General features: G+C 53.1%; 7 protein-coding genes across 7 annotated transcripts; 2 read left to right on the top strand and 5 right to left on the bottom strand.

Annotated features, from left to right (window-relative positions):
- Positions 1-1,248: 1,248 nt before the first annotated feature.
- PG986_008197 (C2H2 transcription factor) lies at positions 1,249-2,387 on the bottom strand (the record flags this gene model as incomplete). Its single annotated transcript, XM_066844419.1, has 4 exons — positions 1,249-1,589; positions 1,640-1,786; positions 1,846-2,306; positions 2,383-2,387. 4 exons carry the CDS (start codon positions 2,385-2,387, stop codon positions 1,249-1,251), a joined length of 954 nt encoding a protein of 317 aa, XP_066700531.1.
- Positions 2,388-2,726: 339 nt separating this feature from the next.
- PG986_008196 (uncharacterized protein) lies at positions 2,727-3,088 on the bottom strand (the record flags this gene model as incomplete). Its single annotated transcript, XM_066844418.1, has 2 exons — positions 2,727-2,737; positions 2,845-3,088. 2 exons carry the CDS (start codon positions 3,086-3,088, stop codon positions 2,727-2,729), a joined length of 255 nt encoding a protein of 84 aa, XP_066700530.1.
- Positions 3,089-6,882: 3,794 nt separating this feature from the next.
- Positions 6,883-8,628, bottom strand: PG986_008195 (Cytochrome P450; the record flags this gene model as incomplete). Its single annotated transcript, XM_066844417.1, has 2 exons — positions 6,883-8,293; positions 8,354-8,628. The coding sequence occupies 2 exons, from the start codon at positions 8,626-8,628 to the stop codon at positions 6,883-6,885; spliced, it is 1,686 nt and encodes a 561-aa protein (XP_066700529.1).
- Positions 8,629-10,443: 1,815 nt separating this feature from the next.
- Positions 10,444-11,549, top strand: PG986_008194 (uncharacterized protein; the record flags this gene model as incomplete). Its single annotated transcript, XM_066844416.1, has 2 exons — positions 10,444-10,565; positions 10,658-11,549. The coding sequence occupies 2 exons, from the start codon at positions 10,444-10,446 to the stop codon at positions 11,547-11,549; spliced, it is 1,014 nt and encodes a 337-aa protein (XP_066700528.1).
- A 477-nt stretch (positions 11,550-12,026) lies between these two features.
- Positions 12,027-14,072, bottom strand: PG986_008193 (calnexin precursor; the record flags this gene model as incomplete). Its single annotated transcript, XM_066844415.1, has 4 exons — positions 12,027-12,530; positions 12,587-13,371; positions 13,431-13,722; positions 13,920-14,072. 4 exons carry the CDS (start codon positions 14,070-14,072, stop codon positions 12,027-12,029), a joined length of 1,734 nt encoding a protein of 577 aa, XP_066700527.1.
- Positions 14,073-15,682: 1,610 nt separating this feature from the next.
- Positions 15,683-16,701, top strand: PG986_008192 (methylthioribulose-1-phosphate dehydratase; the record flags this gene model as incomplete). Its single annotated transcript, XM_066844414.1, has 3 exons — positions 15,683-15,903; positions 16,038-16,550; positions 16,605-16,701. The coding sequence occupies 3 exons, from the start codon at positions 15,683-15,685 to the stop codon at positions 16,699-16,701; spliced, it is 831 nt and encodes a 276-aa protein (XP_066700526.1).
- Positions 16,702-16,900: 199 nt separating this feature from the next.
- PG986_008191 (uncharacterized protein) lies at positions 16,901-17,598 on the bottom strand (the record flags this gene model as incomplete). Its single annotated transcript, XM_066844413.1, has 2 exons — positions 16,901-17,361; positions 17,430-17,598. The coding sequence occupies 2 exons, from the start codon at positions 17,596-17,598 to the stop codon at positions 16,901-16,903; spliced, it is 630 nt and encodes a 209-aa protein (XP_066700525.1).
- Between the last annotated feature and the right edge of the window lie 1,874 nt (positions 17,599-19,472).

Below are 19,472 nucleotides of genomic sequence, written 5' to 3'. Positions count from 1 at the left end.
GGGTTGGTGCGATGATCGCTAGGACTGGTGCTGGGCTGCACGTCGATGACAATGTATGGCTCCTACCTGGCGATATCACTGCTGCCCTCCCTGTACGATGACCACCATGACGCCCCTAGCAGTATACAACTAAAACACTTCCCGTATGACCGCAAATGTCGAGGTGAGATCTCCTATTGCACAAACGGCATGTTACCGGCCCCCTATACCGCAACCTTCTCCAAGCCAGTAGTAATTCCCCAGGAGCATGAATGACGTAAGTACGCAGTCCGACTCGAAAGGCGCAGCAAGGGCAGCCATCCTGGACTGTCCCTATCCGTAGTGTAATAGGATCCAGTCCTTTGGAAACGGATGTAGCACGCTCATCTAGGGGATGAATATCAGGTCGCCCATCTCGTTGAGAAGAGATGTCGCACGCATGCCTGATGTCTGAGGGGGAGGGCAAGGAACTGCTGCTGTAGGGATTCGCGAAGGCGATTGTAACCGACAGCCGGGAACGCTGTGTATTCATGAACCAAGTCTCCATGGCATCCCACCATTGCGGCGGACATTTGGCTCTCTCTATGGCATTCATGCCTTCGGGTAGCGCCCCCAAACTGGGGCGATGGTATTTCGAAAAAGCCCAGACAGTTTTGTTGGACACTCGGCTGCCTTCAAGACCACTACTTTGACAAGATGCTCAGGGTTGAGGGTGTCAGAACAAGTATACTCAAAAAGTTCGCTCCTTTACTGTACCATTTCCAAAAAGCTCATCGTAATTTCACCAACATCACCACCACCTGCATACAACTATCGTGCTCCACGTCCCTCTTTAGCCTCCCTTTTAGATCGCCGTCATCTTGACCGCGGGATATATCTTCAAATATGTCTCATAGGCATCGTTCTGATCGCCTCTCGGGTGATGTCTCTCTCCTCCCCACCCCCTTTTTCTCTCTTGCTCTCTTTTCCAATCCATTCCCATAATCTAATATGTAGTTGTATTGACATGACGCCTTTTTGACGTGGGGGGGTATCTTATGACAGAAAACAAAACACTCCCCTATACTCCATTACTCACTCGCCAGTGTGCGAGGTGTCATGGCCACATCTTCAACAGAGTCTGGACACCATGTCCCTTCCTACGTCTGCTGTAGGTGCTGCTCGCCCTAGGAGACTAGTTCGTGTCTTGAACAAGAGACGAGCATGTTCAGGCTTGCCTCCCAACGTTCGCGCAAACTTGGGACTGCCTGGGCGGCTAGAGCTTTCTGCTCATGTATTCGGTGGTACTCCACAGCTGGGCAAGGGAAACTGATACTGTTCCGAAACCATGGTGGCAGCTCTCACGGCATTCTCTTGGTCTATGGCAGACTTGTTGCGAGCCTTGTATTTCTTTTGCCGCGCGTCTCTTCTCCTTTGATGAGTTTCTTGGTGGCGACGAAGTTGGTCGGCTCGAATGAACTGCTTGCCACAGTTGGGTTCGTCACATGTCAACTTTCCGTCCGTGTTGTGTATCTTGCGATGTTTGGAAAGATTGGAGGACTCGCCAAACCTCTTACCGCACACTGCGCAGATGAGTGGTTTTTCACCAGTGTGTGTGCGTTTGTGCATAGCTAAGGAGAAAGGTCAGTAGGAGGAATTGTGGAACGGACGGTATACATACTCAGGGCACTCTTCTGCTTGAACGCCTTGCCGCAGCCGGGCGTATCGCACATATATGGCTTAGCCCCGGAATGACATCTCTCATGTTGTTCCAAGGCTTGTCGGGCCGAGAAGCCTTCTCCACAGTCATGGCATTCGAACGGCTTATCTAGAAGATTGTCAGCAGCAGGTACAGTACAAAGCCCCAGCTCCAGAGGATATACTGACAGTGCGTATGTGTTGTAACGTGTCGTCGCAACTTGTTCTTGGAACCAAAAGGCTTGTCTGGATCTCGGGGACACCCATGCCATCGACACATATACCCATCTTTGGCCGTGCGATGATTGACGTGATCATCACAAACATGGCTATTCAATTCATCGGAAGTATTGAATATCCGGTCACACTTTATGCTCCCGCCTCCCATCTTCCATCTGCATCTGTTGTCTGTTGGGCATTGTTTTCCAGACTTGGGAGACGAATCTGTAAGAGTACCCGGGCTGTCGTCGGCTGTATCTGGGCAAAGCGGAGGGGGCTCGGGTATCGACGGAATCGGCTGGGTCACTCCGCACAGTTTCTCTAGTGAACCACTCTGACCGAAAATAGGACAACCAAATTGTACCAGATTGGGATCCTGTGGCTGGTCTTGTGGCCCAGGGTCGCGCAGGTGTCCTAACGTAAGGGCTACGCTATGCTCCGTGTTTGTATGGTTGCACTGTTGGCCATGCATGAAGAGTTGGTCTGGTGGCAGGTATCCAAACTCACGCCATTGCTCATGGTGATCCCACATAGTACCAAGGGGTGCCGTCTCGTCGGTGTGATCCAAGCAGTGAGGGTCGTTGCAGGGAGAGCCTGTTTCGGCACAGTCCTCAACGTCGCAAGGCGGAGTACAACGCTCGCCTCCCAGGCAAGATATTGAGCTGCATTGATCCTCGGTAGCGCATTCTTGATTTGCCCTGGTACACTGCGGGATAGTGCACGAGCTGGGACAGAATGCGTCTGGGCAACCTGCCGCTGAGCACTCCGCCCCATAACCTGGGAAAAATTCGAGCCCATCGTCCGACTCTTGTTTGGGATCCTGACAGGCCCAGCCCAAGCCCATCATCTGCTCAAACCCTAGCTGGCCATTGCCTGGATAAAGGTGCGAGTCAGCCCCGTATGAGTAAGGCGGGAATGAGATCGAGGCAGCGCGAGCTTTGGCGTAAGATGACATATGAGGAGGCGCACCTCTGTACTGCGAGGAAGCGATCGAATCTTCCGGGCAACGGATAGTGCAACCATCGTCGTGGGGATGGCTGGTGCCGTAGCCGTAGTCGGTGCTGCCGAAGGAGTTCAAGTCGAGCGAGAATTCGCCTACCATCAATGTATCGTCATTAGTGGTGGTGCCGGCGTAGTCGAACCGACTCTTCAGGTCGGACGACAAGGGATCGAGGCCATAGTAAGAATCGAGAGAATCTATAGGGTCGTTCATATCTGCACACCTTGGCCATATATGTATGGATGTATAAGATGGATGTTATAAGCGGTGGAGAGGCAGCTGCTGAGACAAGTCGAAGCCGGGCAGGACGAAGACTGTATTTGCTTCTTGGGCCCGTACAGATGGGGTCTGGACGGCGGGCCGAGGGGCAGTTTATATCCCTACAGAGCGACAGTGTATGTTTGTAGGCCCCCCAGAGTTTCTCTGGATCTGGAGCGCCGCAAAGTTTAACGACGAGTTCGTTTTCAGCCTCAATGAAGAAGACGGGTCTGGTCTGAGCGTCTGCGAGGGGTTCCTTTCCAGTTGAAGATGGGAAGAATCGGGTTACTTGCGTCAATGGCCGATTCCCACCAACGATGGAGTGCTCAAAAATGAGCAATCTACTTGGGTACCGGTAGGTTGGCTGGTAGGCTGGTAGACTGGTAGACTCGCCAGGGGACCGCAGAAACGAGAACCTTGATGGCCGCTTTGTCCGTCGCTAAAAAAACATCAACCATCCATCTTGCCAGACTGAGGCCGGTTCGCAAGTCTCCAGTCTTCAAGAGCTAACGCCAAGGCGCAGTCTGGGCGGGCACGCGACTTGTGGCGGGCAAGAGAGTTGAACGGCGAGAAGACCCTAGACCCCCCATCTACCATTGCATCATAAGTGGGAGTTTGTAGGGTTTTGTTTCTGTTGTTGTACGTACTCTGTCGTCCAGTGTCAGCGTGTGTCAGATGGCATCGAGCATTATTACAATGGAGCAGGTGCAGTCAATCAGCAGTGGTGCGGAGCTGTGTTTTCGTTGGTGCTTTTCTCTCTTGGCTCACTCAGGCTGCTGGCCATCAAGGTCCTCAAATGTCGGCGGGAGACTGGATTCGAGGGAGTTGGTTTTATGCGCCCGCTTCTGGCAAATGGAAACTGCCGCCGCTAAGCACAAAAAGGGTCTGCAGTCTGCAGGTGCCAACTTTCTTTGCCAGGCGCCGAGATCGCTGGAGCTACGGAGAGCTGCTGGGGCTGGAGCTGCTGGAGCTGCTGGAGCTGCTGGAGCTGCTGGAGCTTCTACTGAGCTCTCCAGCTGAGAGCTACTGAGCCGCTGGGCCGTTCCCACCCCCTCACCCCCAGCTATTATTAAGGTTAGTGCTGTAGGTATACAAACCCGCCTCACGCCACCTTCCTCCCCAAGCACCAAGGCAGATTGCAATCAGGTCGAAGGAGTATAACTCGGAGAAATTCATCGGAGGCGGTCAAGATTGAGCCAGCCACACACGTGGTTGGTGAGTAGATTGGTGAGCCATCACACAAAGCACAACTCGGCTAAGGTTGTCTTAAGGTTAACTGAGTTTGTAAGTATGTCCCTGCAGTTGGAGGGGCATCCAATCAGCCGCCTAGCTATCTGCCTGCCATCCCAAGAGCGGGCTTGGCATCTCGGTCTTATTGTACCGTAGTATTGTTATTGCCTCCCGCCTAGGCGCTACGGCTAGTATCCGGATCTCAGGGCAAGATGAGATCAGAGGAACCAAGATATTTGGAGTGGTCTGCATCTCGGTGCTATCGGTTCCTGACTAGGCCGGATGCTGCTTCTGGGCTTTCGAGCTTTCGACAATACCCCGCCCCGGCTAGCGGTTCATATTTCAGCCACGCCGTCACGAACAACTATACCCTCCTCGACATCAGATGAAGCCGCACTATAATGGGTATTATACGGTGATAACACGTTGTGCCGGGACCCTTGGCATGGTTCGCGGCTACACCGGACCCGGACGCGGATGTTTGCTGGTGCGGGCCGTTGCATAACAAGATGCAAGCCATCCACGGCGCAAAAAAACTGGTTGGGTTCGTGTTGATTGTCTCCCCGCGCAACCTCCATCGATCTAGACCGGCAAAAACGGAACGAGCATGTCTATATGCACGCCATGCCACCGACTTTAAATTTGACCATCCCATGTTTCACCCACCGCCCTTCGTTGATATCGATATGCCATCGTAACGAGGGCTAATCTGACCACTCATGAGATTCGATTCGGTCATGTGTATCGCCGACGAAGATGCATATATATCACCAATGAAGATAAACGCAGCATTCCCAAAGATCTCGTCAACTCTAAATTGGGGTTTCGGGCTATACCAATCGGGCCGTGTGAAGTTTAGCCCTGAGACTTGGTTCTCAGGTGAACACGAGGTCGTCTAGAAGCGGCAGTATAGATCGAAAGTAATACTTCCTCCAAGCAGCCAGGGTGGCTGATAGTCATGTTATTCCCTTATCATATCCATCATGCATTCTTCTATCTTACTCCTCATCCCTATGATCTAGCTTCGAGGTGTTGCCATTTGGCTGACGCCTCTTTTCCAAGCACATGGAAAGATTAACCTTTGCCTCTAATCTTGAGGTTTGTGGGGAAGAGACCGGCCCGATTGTATCGCTTTCTCGTTTCTAGATGACCAACCCCTCCCTACCATCGAGATACTCGAGATATAATTCGCTTGTATGCGTTTGTTTATTGTTTTCCCCCGCCGGGTCGAACGGCACCCTATAGCGGAGGGGAAACGAGGGGAGACGACGGTGTATGTAGGTAGGTATATGCATTGGGAAGTCGTATCTACATGCCTCGCTAACTGTATCGGAACGTGGCTTGTAGTTTAAAAACCACCATTCGAATCTGAGCTCCTTGATATCATTCGGAGAATCGTCAAGTGTTGCAGGCATGTGTTGAAGCTGCATTCTCTGTCGATGTCTAGTGGCAAGGTTTCCGGACGCGAGGACTACCCAGTGGTGAGATAATTCGCCACCCAACAACTGAACGAGTCTAGATCTCCGTAAACAATGCCATCTCTACCACTTAGTATCATGCTACCAGACTGTCCTTTCTCGCACACAGCAGTGTGATGGTTAGCCACGAGGTTCGCGGAATCGGCAATCTCTCGGCAAGTATCAACAGAAACTACACAGCAGCAGCAACAAGCAGACTTCCCCGAGACATCGCAAGTAATGGTAAGTAGTAAGCAACGATTCGCGCAAGGGGTTCATATCCCATGTGTTACCTCCCTGTTTCTTCGAACACTAAACTCTTAGGACCTGGTTGTGCCCCAATCGGGCAACATACCGGGTAAGACATACCACTTTGTTGATCCATTCCTCAGCCAGCAGAGCTAAATCTATGCACACTGGCAAGAGGAGCACTCGCTTAAGTCAACCATGCCATGGTCTACCAACCAGTTTACATCGACAGACTTAAAAACTGGGGATACGAGGCGTAGATTTGATGACCAATGCTGTATAGCAGGTGATGATGAGCGAAATGGATGCTGCTGACCTTATCACCACAACAAGGGCGCATAGTATTGTTCTTACGGAAGTGAAGAGGGAAGAAATAGAAGGAGAAGAGACAGGAGGGGAGAGACAGTGTATATAAGTAGTTAACGAAACAAAACCCCCTTCTGTAAAGTTTAAGAGGGGGGGTCATCCCAATTTGTCCTCACAGCTAATCATCCTCGTGTGGGCTGCAATCCAGGAGGCCGAGTTCCTGCCGCCACAACAAATTCGTGTTCGCGACTCGGGATGTTGACGAGTTGGTAGCCAGAAAGGAGGAGATAGCCAATTCGCCAGAACTCCTCATCAGACCCAACAGAGTCCCCAGAGCCATCTGAGTACGCATGTTGTGGCAAACATGAATAGACTGGGAATGGTCGGGGAAAGCTAGATTTACGAAAGGATGAACACGTTCAAGGAACAATGATTTGATCAAGAAAAGTCAAGACACTTTAATTCGTACATTGTATTTACATCCTAAATAGGTACCAAACCACCTGCCTACCACCCCTCCACCACCGTAGCATGCACATGCAGCCCCCTCGCCGGCCTCGCCGTAATCCCGCCCTTGATGAGCATATTCTTCTCATCGTACTCCTCCTTGTTCCCGAGCTCGAACTCGAAGCGGCCGACCCAGCCCGCCAGCAGGCACGCGAACTCGGCCTTGGAGAAGGCCTGCCCGATGCAGCTGCGGGGCCCGTGCAGGAACGTCAGGAACGCGTAGTTGCTCGCACTCGCCGCCTTCTTCTTGTCGTGCGCGTCCTTGGCCAGCCAGCGCTCCGGCCGGAAGACGCCCGCGTCCTCGCCCCAGAGCTCCGTGCTGTAGTTGATGGCCCACGGGCAGATGATGACGCGGGTTCCCTTGGGCACGTGCTCGCCGTTGATCACCGTGTCCACCCTGGGCTCCCGGATCGTCAGGGGTACGGGCGCGTAGTATCGGAGAACTTCGTTGATGACGGCGCCCAGGTACTCTAGGCGGTCAATGTCGATGCTGGAGACGGTGCTGTCGGAATCCATGGACGGCAGATTCTCCCGGATTTCCTGTCGTAGACGGATTTGTACTTCTGGGTGCAGGCAGAGCATATAGATGGCCCAAGTCATCGCAGAAGCCGTCGTCTCGTGGCCGGCGGCCAGGAAAGTCATCAGTTGGTCAATAAGTTCCGAGTCGGAGAAGCTGCCGGACTCGATAGCGACAGACAAGATGTCCACGTCCGTGAGCTCCTTTCGTGCTAGCTTCTCTCGCTTTTCCTTGATAAGATCCTGGCATACCGCACGAATGGTTCTCGCAGCCAGAGCAATATCGTTGTTGCGTTTGACCGGAATGCGGTTAGTAATCCAGGCCGGCATGATTGATCCGAGGATGCCGAGCATACGAGCCTGCTTCGATGGCCGGAAGAGAACCCGGTAACGCGAACTCAGCTCGTTATCAGGATTGTGGATAGCCCCGAAATCTCGACCAAGTCCGGCCACGCCAACAATGTCAAGAGTGGCTCTTGATGCCCATTCGCTGACTTCGAAGGAAGCCCAGCCCTTTCGTGTCGATGATTTAACGCCCGTGCCGCCATTCTGGGCGGCCGCCAGCTTGTTAACTCCTTCGATGAGCTCCTGTGTCATGGCCTGAACTGCTTCCCGACTCTTTTGCCAGAAAACCGGATATAGGTCCTTGATATGGCGGAACGCGAACGCAGGCATGAGGTTCTTACGTTGAACCTTATGCTGATCTCCCTCAGCCAAGAGAACTCCTATGCCCAGGATTCGCCCGATCGAATTCCTGACCTGAGAGGGCTTCTCGAAGTCATAGCTCCGCGTGACAAGGACATCTGCCAGCGCCTTGGGAGAAGTTGGCATGATGCGCTCCTGGTTGAAGATACCCGCGTACCGGATAAGGCCATTGTTTGGTACGGTGTTGATCCTGGCCTGAGTTAGTGTTTTCGGATTTCGTGATGGTATAGCAAAGTATAGATAAACATACCATTCTCTCATTGGAATCCCGGTGGGATGCTTATTAATAGCGTCGAAATGGCCATTCCAAAACGAGCCGCCGGGAGGACTGGGGAGGTGGCGCAGGGGCGAGAAGAGCTTGGGGTAGAGAATAACGTTCCAAACAATATAGAGGGAAAGTCCGGAGAACCAAAGGCCGCAGAATTTCCTGACGAGCTCCGAATAGGACCATTCGGTCTGGCGTGACACCAATGTGTACGCAATCACCGCAGCCGCAGCCGTCAAAGGCCGCCAAGCCAGTGCCATATCGTCAAATCCCGGGCGGAGCCAGCTTCCGAAAGTAGACAAACGGATGGAAACAGATGAGGATATGGGGGAGTGTGCCTCAGCAAGAAAGAAGGCAGGTGTATAAAGGTTAAGTCGATCGTAGGGGTGCGAATCTTCAGCAGATCGTCCCGGCTTGATGGGTCGGCCGTTGTCGTAACCGGACTATAGTAAATTTAGCTATCCGAAACAGCTCCCGCACAGCTTGTCGTGTTAGACTATTGTGGCTAGAAGTGTGGGTAAAACAACACCCCTGAAAGCTGAAGGCGGCTAACTAGACCAAACGAGCCGACGTGATCCTAGGACGGTAATGTACTTATGATAACCAAGAGGTTTCAGTAAGTAGCAGGAGAGGATGTTATATGTGCATCGACCGGAATCAACGGACTTTGTCTTTGGCTCGACCAATCTCACTGGCCATGGCACTGACGCTGGGGTGGGAGGCGATGCTTGCGTTACATACCATTCGACAAGCTGAGAGAGAGCCCCCACGTAGCGTGGCCTGCCTACTGCCAGGTAGGCATCCACTCGCAACTAGTGTGACATAGGATCCAGATAGTTCATCTGGTTCATACACCCTACGCCTGCCTTACCTCACTTGTGTGGCTCAGTGCTGCGTCATGATAATTAGACAGCGAGGCCTTGGAGGCATGTCCCTGGCGAGGCGATCATCGAGCTTTGCGTGAGGCAGCAAGCAACATCTGCCGTGTTCCCATCTTCATCCATTGTCGTTATCACAGTCCGTCCGAGCAAAATTTGCCGTGGGGTTCCAAGGACGACGAGTATACCCAAATCAGGACGAGGTAGCAAAAGAAACCATTTTGTTTCGCCAAGGTAGGACTCGGCAAGCCAATGAGATCAAAGCGATGGCCAGAAGCTGAAGTGCTAGGGCGCCAGGGGCTAGCGATTTCCTTGCCAAATGGGGAAACACGCTGTACTTGTATGTAGCCCACTCCACTGGAGACGAGACGGGGCGACCCAAGAGACAAGTCCAAGACCCAGCCGGCCAGGCCCGGGTGTAGCGGGTGGGGGATGCGAAAATGCAGCTCGTTCGCGACCAAAGTCTAGTTCAAGGCAAGTAAGAGGTAGGCTTGGTAAATGGATTGTGGAATCGTGCCCAAGACGGGAAAATAAAATCGTGATTAGGTGTGGACTGACCTGTCAACTTCAAGTTTTGCATAATCAAGCGTATACCGGCGGGCGCAACTGTCTCACCCGAACGCGATAGCGAAAGCGGCTATACGGGAGGTACCCCGCCATTCCCCCGAACTGGAGGGGAATCATGAAGTAATTTGGAAAAGGACTATCATCGGCGTGTTTCAAAATAGGGTATTGAGTCAATCCTACGGTCCAGTACAGGCATCTGTCGCTCGGAACGCCTGCCGGCCACTTGCAGAAGGCGCACGGTGATGTCTAGCCCCGAGAGACATCTGTCCCCAAGCAAATCAACATGTCAGCAGTAGAGACACCGCAAATGCGCTTTTAGCAGAATATAAATCTACACATCAAAGAATTCTGTACCATGTTCCGGAATAGTATCATGATAGGTAGAAAACGAAACTGCGGGTCATGATTGTACACGTAGCTTTACCGGATGACAAATCCGTAATGCGCCTGGGGCGAGTCAACAACTGAATCGCTTCACGACATTCAACCGTTGGTTAGGTAGCTCTAGTGATCAACAAGTAGCCAAACGAGTTTCGTAAAATTCCCTTAATTCAACTACATTTGAGTCTTGACTCCTACAATCCCCCATTTATAACACTACAGTACTCTACACCACACCAGCCAGTCAAGATGTCAGCGCCCGCACCCAAGGCCAAGATCGGCATCCTGTCCATCGGCGACATGGGCATGGGCATAGCCAAGCTCCTGCTCGCGAACGGCTTCGCCGTAGCAACCAACTGCAAAGGCCGAAGGTAGGTTATTCCTACCTAGAGGGAAAAAAAGGAAAAAGAAAAAAAAAAAGAAGAAGAAGAAGAAAGCTAACAAAATACCTCACAGCCAAGAGACCATCGACCGCTGCCAAGCAGCCAACGTCGAGGTCCTCAAGTCCGACGTCGAGCTCACAGACGCCTGCCCCGTCATCCTCTCCGTCGTGCCCCCCGCGCGACGCCCTGGCCACCGCGACCCGGGTCGTCGAGTCCCTCGTCGGCGTCTCGCAGCGGGCCGCGGGCCCCCTCTACTTCGCCGACCTCAACGCCGTCGCGCCCTCGACGGCGCGCCAGACCGCGGAGCTCATCACCAAGTCGCGGGCGCCCATCCGGTTCGTGGACGGCTGCATCTTGGGCGGCCCCCCGTCGCTCAAGAAGAAGCCCGAGGAGGGCTCTTCTTCTTCCGACGCGGATGTGGACGCCGACAAGGATAAAGAAGACATCAGTAAATCCTGGAGCCGCCCCAGTATCCCAACCTCCGGCCCCCACAAACTGTCCGAAATCCCCGTCTACGGCGAGGCTCTCGCCACAACCCTGCACACCCGGCACATCTCCCCCGAGATCGGCGCCGCCAGCGGTCTAAAAATGTGCTTCGCGAGCACGACGAAAGGCTTCACCGCGCTCGCGATCCAGTCCTTCACCACGGCCCAGAAGCTTGGGGTGCTGGACGAGCTGAAGCAGGAGCTCTCGGACCGCGGCGCCTGGGACCGGGCGGCCGGCAGCGTGACCGCCATGGCGCCCAAGGCGTACCGCTGGGTCCGGGAGATGGAGGAGACCGCCCTCACGTTCGAGGAGGACGGCGGCTTCGCGCCCGACTCCTTCCAGGGCGCCGCCAAGGTCTTCCAGGCCGTGGCCGACTCCGAGCTCGGTAACGAGAAGATCGGGAAGCGGAAGAGAGGCACCACTGTCGAGGACGTGGCCGAAGCCCTCTCCGAGGGGATGGACAAGCGGAAGAAGAAGACAGTTTAAGTCACAACATAAAGAGAATTCCTCACCGGCTACTTGAGTAAATAATCGTCAGAAGACTGGCTTGGTCACATATGTACGCCAGCTAGCTGAGTTTCTACAAGATAGTTAACTATAGGCTGAAGGTATCACGGGCGAGGGAGTCTCGGACCGAATCACTCTCAAAGAAACTTACAGGGCAATTCGAGCTTGAGCAACGCCTCTGCTGGGATGAGTATATGATATGATACGGCACGCCAATAGACCATCACATTTCATCTAGACAGCAGGGGCAAATGTCGATTACCAAAAATGTTTGTCATTTGTTTTGTTGGCCTAGAGTACACCTGCGCCATGCGAGTGAACCGAAATCACAACTAACTGAGGAAAATCACAACGCCTGATATAGTAGCAAGCATAGCTAAACTATGAAATCGCAGCTTGCTTTGAACGCATTTTTCTTTTCATGCCAAATACACCCGCTGTCCTTGTCCTTATTGCCTACGACTGGCTGCGTGTGTTGCGCTTGTTGGCCTCGTTCTTAACGTTCTGAGCGCCAGTGGCAACGGCCTCGGCGGCCTTGTCCTTGGCATCCTTAGCCTTCTCCTTAGCGTCACCGGCAGCCTTCTTGACGGGAGCCGGGGCAGAGCCGCCCATGGACAGGGCTCCGATGAGGGCAATGATGGTAACAAGGAGACCACCAATGGCGGTAGGAACCTCGGGGACGAACTTCATAGCCTCAATGGGGTCGTTCTGGGCAATGGTGATGAAGAGATCCCACTTCTCCTTGATGAAGAAAACGGGGTCGTCCAAGAACTTCAGGTCAGAAGGAGACTTGGGCTTATCATCGGCCTTGGGCTTGTCAGCAAGCTCGAGAAGCTGCTCCTGGGGGTGCTTGAGACCGAAGGACTCCTCGGCAAGCTTGTTGGCATCCTCAACCGAGTGGCCAATGTAGATGTTGTCGAACAGAATGTCGTTCTGCATGGTCCAGATCTCGAATCCAATCTGTGAAGGAAGTCAGTAACACAAATCGGTTGTTCGGGTATGGAACAGTAACTTACAGCACCCATAGGCTCAAAGTTGGCAGGGGTCTTGTCGTCAAAGTAGTCGGGGTTCTTAATCTTGCGGGGAGCCCAGACACCCTTGTAGGCGGGGTTCTCGACATAGGGAGCGGTCCACTTGCCCTTGTAGGCCGGGTTCTTGATCATGGGCTTGGTCCAGGGGCCGCAACCAGAGGCATCGGCACACTTGGGGTTGGGGACGGTAGGGGGAATCCAATCACCATCCTCCTCATCATCCCAGTCCTCGGGCTTCTGAGCCTCAGGGTCGGGAACGGTGAGGGGCTCGCTCTCGAGCCAGTCCTCAGGCTTGGTCGCCTCCTCATCGACGATCTCGTAAGGGGCATCCTCATCCCAGTCCTCAGGCTTCTTGGCCTCGGGGTCGGGGATGCGGGCTTCATCAACCCAGTCCGCAGGCTTGGTGTCCTTGGGGTCGTCAATCTCCTTCTCGGGGTTGACGGAGGGGGCAAAGTCCTCAAAGAGGCTGCCCTCCTTGACCTGCTCGTTGTTCTGCTTGATAGCATAGGTCTGGTTGGGGTGGACAATGAGGGTGTAAAGCTCAGTCGTCTTGGCGATACGGGCAGTGGGAGGGCTCTTGAGGTGCTTCTCCTCGTACTCCCCAGTCTTGGGGTTCTTGTGGTTGAAGATGAAATGCACCTTGTTGGTGTGGCCGCACTTGTCGGGGCCGAACATGATGACATAAGGAGTCGTGTTGGCAAACTCATCCTGGTGGAGAGCCTTGTTCTCGCGAAGGAGCTTGAGGTATGCACCACCGCACTCGAGGCCGTCTATGGTGCAAAATAGGTTAGTATGGACACTGGGATTGCGTGGTATGTGGCCGACTTACTCTGAAGCTTAACCTCGTACTGGACGACAAGAGTCTTGCCCTTGTTGTCAATCTTCTTGGGAAACTTTGCGGAGATGGCGTGGTGAGCAGCGGGGTTCTTGACGACAAGACCCTTATCACCCTCCATGCCCTTGTAGACAGTAGGCTCCTCGACAGCCCACTCGCCAACGTACGCCCACTCCTCCTCGGCGTTCTCGGCGCCCTTCATGTCCTTCTTGGCATGCGACGGCTTCCATCGCTTTTCCCAGTCGTCGGTGAATTGCTCAAGGAAGGGAGCCTTGAGCTTTGTGGGCTACATGAAAAAGTGCCGTTAGCTTCAAATATAAAAACCAGAAAATATTGGAACATCGCCGAGCAGATCGACAGGTCGGCGAGAAATGTAATAGTCGGCAAGCAATACAAAAGTCGGCGAGAAATACAAACTCGCCGAGGAACAGAATAGCCGGCGAGACATATAATAATCGCCGAGGACATATGATTGATACTCACAGTGAATGTGGGCAGGCTAGCTGCGGCTGCGGTCGAGGCAGCCTCGGCGACAGAGGAGCTCTCATCCTTCAGCACCTTCTGGGCATCATCGGCGAGGGCAGCGCCAAAGAAGAAGGCAGCCGCCCAAGCAATGGTGGCTGGGCTGAACTTCATGGTGAAGTTTGTGTGAGATGTTGTTGGGTGGTGAAACAACAATTGGAAGGGAGCAAAGCAAGAGGATTTGACCAGCGAGCTTGTAGCTGTCCCAGCGGGGAGCTTGTCAGGTCAGATGGGGCTGAAACAGACAACCTGGATTGAGGACGATCGACTTTCCCTTGGATGGGAAAAGGAATATGAAATGCTCCCAGCGCTCGACGATCAAAGGGATGTTTGATGACGGGAGAGGAGGAAAAAGTGGTGAAGGTTTTCCGGAAGCTGTGGTAATCGCAAATAAGTAGCTTTATCTGCTGCCGGCTTCAGTGAATGGATGGCAGTTTGCAACAACGTGGCCAGATTGGTCCCCTTCTGAGAGCTTCCGTCGGGCCCCACGTCCTCACTAGCAGAGCTGTATTCAATGGAAACAGCCTAGGGCCGGCTCAGTTGGGCCTACCCAGACGCCTACTGCACTGCCTGCGGTTGGCCCGTGCCCCACTAAAAGCTCACGTCTGGTGCGGGGATCCTGCCGATATCCACTTTGATGAATTCATTCACGGGCAGCCCTTCGCTCATCGGCCGTTGATAATACGAGATAGCTGCACCACGCCTTGTCACGTTGGTTCAACCCTCATTCAATTGATCAATCCATTCAAGATGCCTCAGGCCACTGGTCAATCCATGTTTGTTGTATCGATCTTGTTTCTTGTGTACACATAACACAGGTAGGCTGAGGTGCTTGGCTTATTCTTATCTGGCTTGGAAGACGCAAATGTGTTCGTTGGTCTTGTAGTACAAGTGCTGCTTACTATGGGCATACCAATCGGGGTTGAACTTTCTTTGCACTAGTCGTTGAGCAGCCCCCATGCAGCTTGGGCACTGAGAAACTACATCGATGTACATACATGTGCGGAAAGATACCTACCAATGGCGCGTGTAGGCATTCAATTGCAAGATATCCAATGCCACGGGTCACAAGCAGACGGGTGATGAATACTGGGGGGTGCTTTTTCTATGTTTGTCAGTCGGACACATCCTGGTATAACCCCAGATCATTTCCCTAGAAGACCTTCAACCAGGCATGCCCCCCAATACCCTCAATTCCATCATCTTCCAAAATTATCCACCGAGGCATGTTACACCATTGAATGCGTTTAATATGATGTATTATTACGAGTGGGTTTGCTTCGAATTTTATCTTCCTCATTTGACCTCGACAAAACTCAATTACAGTTCTGGCAACTTGGCAAGTGTGTACAGTGTGTACTGGCCACTTGTCCATATGCCCGGGACTTGACAAAGCAAACAGGTATGCAGGTGCAACCACACGAATAAGTGCTTTCCTCGATGGCTCTTATGCGCGGGGCTTCTGCCGGTGATGGTTTGGTTATTTGGAGATCGCGTCGTCTCATTCCGAGCCAATCACAGCCCCCCACAAGCCTGGGTTTCAGGGTGGATCACCCTAAGCATACAACGTCTCTCGAATTTAGCCTCGAGCCCAGTTTGAAAACGGTCTTGGTAAACTGCCAGAGCCGAGGTGTCGTTCAGATATTGACCGCATAGTCATAATCAATCAATTGTCAGCTGCCGGGTTCCGAGCGAGCGAGAGAGAAATCTAGCTACGTGTCAAGATGAGCAAGAGGCCCGAAGGAGCGCTGGATTCCCAAATGCCGGATGCCGACCAGAAGCGTCGCCGTCTTGAAATTTCGGAAAATGGCGATAACGCCCACCTAGTCCACCCCGAGCCGCATGACCATGACCACCCAGCGAATCTCATCCCCTCACTGTGTGCCAAGTTCTGGACCCTGGGATGGGTTACAGGCACTGGCGGTGGTTGCTCGATCCGTGACGAGTAGGCCAATTCCCCCTCCTTTCCTATTTTATCATCGCATGTTGCCCCAACCTTGTCGCTGTCCTTGGCTCATGGGGCGAGCAGCCATATTGTGTCCTGCCGGGCGGGAACTGTTGCTGACGTTGCATCGGTAGCGATCTGGTTTGGGTAGCACCTTCGGGCGTTCAGAAGGAGCTCATGAAGAGTTCGGACCTGTTCGTGCTCTCGGTCGCCCAGCAGACGGACCCCAAGAACCGGGTCTACCTGCACAAGCCGCCGGCCGGCCGGCCCTCGCAGTGCACCCCCCTTTTCATGGCCGCCTTCACCAAGCGCGGAGCCGGGTGCTGCATCCACACGCACTCTCACTGGGCCGTGCTGGTGACTTTGATCCTGGAGAGCCAGGGCCCTGAAAAGGACAAGGTCTTCGAGATCAACAACATCGAGCAGGTCAAGGGGTTTGGCCGGGGCCACACGAAGCAAGGCAACCTGGACTACCATGACACACTGCGCATCCCGGTCATCGAGAACACGTCTCACGAAGAGGACCTCACCGAGTTCCTCGAGGAGGCCATGGAGAAATACCCGGATACGTATGCCGTCCTTGTTCGGAGACATGGTGTCTACGTCTGGGGAGACAACGTCCACAAGGCCAAGACCATGTGCGAGAGGTAAGTCAGGTCTCTTACAGCCACGCATCAGTAGTATGCTAATCGCAAATGTAGTCTTGACTATTTGTTCCAATTGGCTGTCGAGATGAAGCAACTTGGTCTTCCATGGATCAGCAACGTCTCCAAGGTGGTCACATCCTCTGGAAAATAGGCAGATGAATGATCATAATACTAAGACTTCAGGTTTGCCCTAAAAATGTATATTTATTATGAGACTGTATTACAAACGAGCCCTCGCCCCCTATACCCAGGATATTCAAGTGCTATTGTCCAAAAAGCATAATCAATGCAACATAACATAAAGTACAACCCTCCACAGACCCCGTCTGTCCAAATGATCCACCTACCGACTACAGAGCAAAGAATGCAGCCAGGAAGCCCAGCAACCCAATGCCAGACCCAACGGGGGCGAGTTTGTTCATAGCCTGGGCGGCGTTCTTATGGGTAGCAGAAGCAGCGGCGGCCGAATCAGTGGGCGTGTCCGTGTTCTCAGCGGCTTTGGAGTGGAAAGTAGTCGTGAATGTCGCGTCGCCGCTGGTCACGGTCGACACGATGTCGACGTCGCTGGGACTCGGCGCGGCGCTGCTATCGACCTTGGCGGGCTTGGTGGTCAGGGCGGGGGTACCCGTCGACGTGTAGTAGTATTTCCCGATGCAGCCGTTGACGCACTCTTGGTAGGCCTTGTTGTCGGCGGCGGTTCCCTTGCCGACGGGGCAAGCCGCGACGCAGTTGTTGGTCGCGTTTACCTGCTGCGTGTTCGGGCTGGGAACCGCAATGCACTTGGACTGGCAGTCCACGTCGCCAGCCTTGCCTGTTTTGAGAGAGGTAAGCGCTCGCCTGAGTGTGCTTACGATTGTGGCGGGAGATGCCCAAACTTACAAGCATCGAGACAAGCAGTGATTGCGGACTGCTCCGGAGTCAGAGCAGCCACTGTGGTGGTAGGGGCAGTGGGTGTGGACTTCGTCTCCTTCACATCCTTCGACGACGAATCGGCCGCGCTGGCAGTGAGGGCGAGCATACCCGCGAACAGAAGAGAGTTAAGCTGCATCTTGACAGGGTTATTCAGAAAATTAACAGAGGTGCGTGAATAGAAAGAATGTAACAGAAGAGAAAGAAGTAAACCGAAGTGATATTGTTTGCTGGGGACGCTATAATCTTGGCAAGAGAGATCATATGTACTCTCTGGGGGGCGACTCCTTATATAAACAAGAAGCCATACAGCCTAACTCCGGCACCATACCAAGCAGGGGAGGGGAAGGAGAAACCAACGGCGTCCAAGTAGCGCTTCTGTTCGCTCAAAATTGTGCTACGGAACACACGGAGGCTTGGAGGACATGTTTTGGTCTCCCAAATCTCCAAGCTCGTGTCCATGCATGCTTCGTGCGCTGCGCTGTTGCAGGCCGAGTTGGAGCATGGTGTCTCGGTTGGTCAGCTGGGGCAACAATATTAGCCCAAAACCTAGAGTTATATTGTCACCTAGACGTGTCTCTCTATGCGATGAGCGATGAATAACACGAGCGAGCTGTATAGATTCGTGTCGGCATGCATATTACACGGAAGGGGGCCCAGAAAGATGAGTATTGTCCAGAACCAGACTACGCAAGCCACTGTATACAGAAGCCAAGCTGGGCTAACAAAGTTAGATGCAATGCAGCCCGTTGCCATTTTAGGCACAACCTAGCAGGAAGTGCGTCCGTTTCGATGACCTGTGGGGAGATCAGGTGGCCGATTTGAGTCTGATCGAGGGACTTTCTGGATGCAGGGCATACGCAGGGTACAAGGCTGTGCGGTGACCTGGGTTAACATATCATGGGAGTTGGTATGCTTAAGTCGTTACCATACTTGCCTTCATATCTAATTTGTGCATGGCTAGATGACTGTACGATCGAACAACAGAGGTATGCTTTGGATATTTGGCAGGCACGGCGATTCAGACCAGCATCTCAATATCAGTGTGAATACAGCCACTTACGAGGTTCTGTTTTCCGAACTTGCCGAATAAGCTTTCGTGTTCCGGGCAATCAGTGATCGCCCTGGAAACCCGGCACGATCTTTTTGAGTTGGCCATGATATCGGCGGCTCAGAGCCACCTGAGAAGGCTAATTTCAGGAGGAGCGAACTAACTACTAACCCCTTGCCCCCCTGAACAACGCGGGACGCACCGTGTCGCCTAGAGCCGAACATAAACAAATACAACTACCTGATTACAATATAGTGGTAGCCAAAATCTTTGTGGTTGGTGATCACACGACCTGTTTATACACGAGTCTTTCCTGAGATCCCGGTAAATTCGGTTTCCAAACACGCATACCTCTGACTCGCGACCACGATATGTTCTGTACTTACTGCCCACAATATTGGCGTCGATTCCCTGTAAAAAAAATCATTTCTATCGCGAATACTACGCAGTCGCCCGATATCCGAGTGGCCAATATTGAGCAGTCGGGAAGCTAACCGGGCTGGAAGGATGTGAGTTCAACTCAACCCCGGACGGCGCGGTTGCTCTCTAATCTTGATAAATATAGACATCGTAGGATCACGACGACATTTGTCTCATACGAAAAGATATATGATTGCCACTGGGAAACTCGTTTTCATGTTTGTTGACAACGATGACGCTGCCAGGCGCCGTGTCAGGATGAGGCAGGTGGTCTCAGAGACTCACCACATCAGCCGGAGCGGAAAGTCTCGCTACCTGGCACTCCCTACCGGCTTTTTACCCCGAAAGAGAAATCTTCCAGCCTCATTCCAATCATCTTGTACGGGCTTATCTGGTTTTCGGATCGGATCGAGATCTTCACTGACTAGGACATTGTTGCGGCTCGCATCGCTCCCGAGTCTGGGACTGTGAGACATTTACAGCCATTCTACCCCCTGTTTGGCATATACCGGCCGCTGCCAAGTAATGTGGAGGAATCCGGG

This window comes from Apiospora aurea, assembly GCF_038362705.1.
Source record: "Apiospora aurea strain CBS 24483 chromosome Unknown utg000005l_segment0_segment0, whole genome shotgun sequence".
NCBI classification, from domain to species: Eukaryota; Fungi; Ascomycota; class Sordariomycetes; order Amphisphaeriales; family Apiosporaceae; genus Apiospora; species Apiospora aurea.
This window is presented reverse-complemented; position numbering and strand designations above follow the sequence as displayed.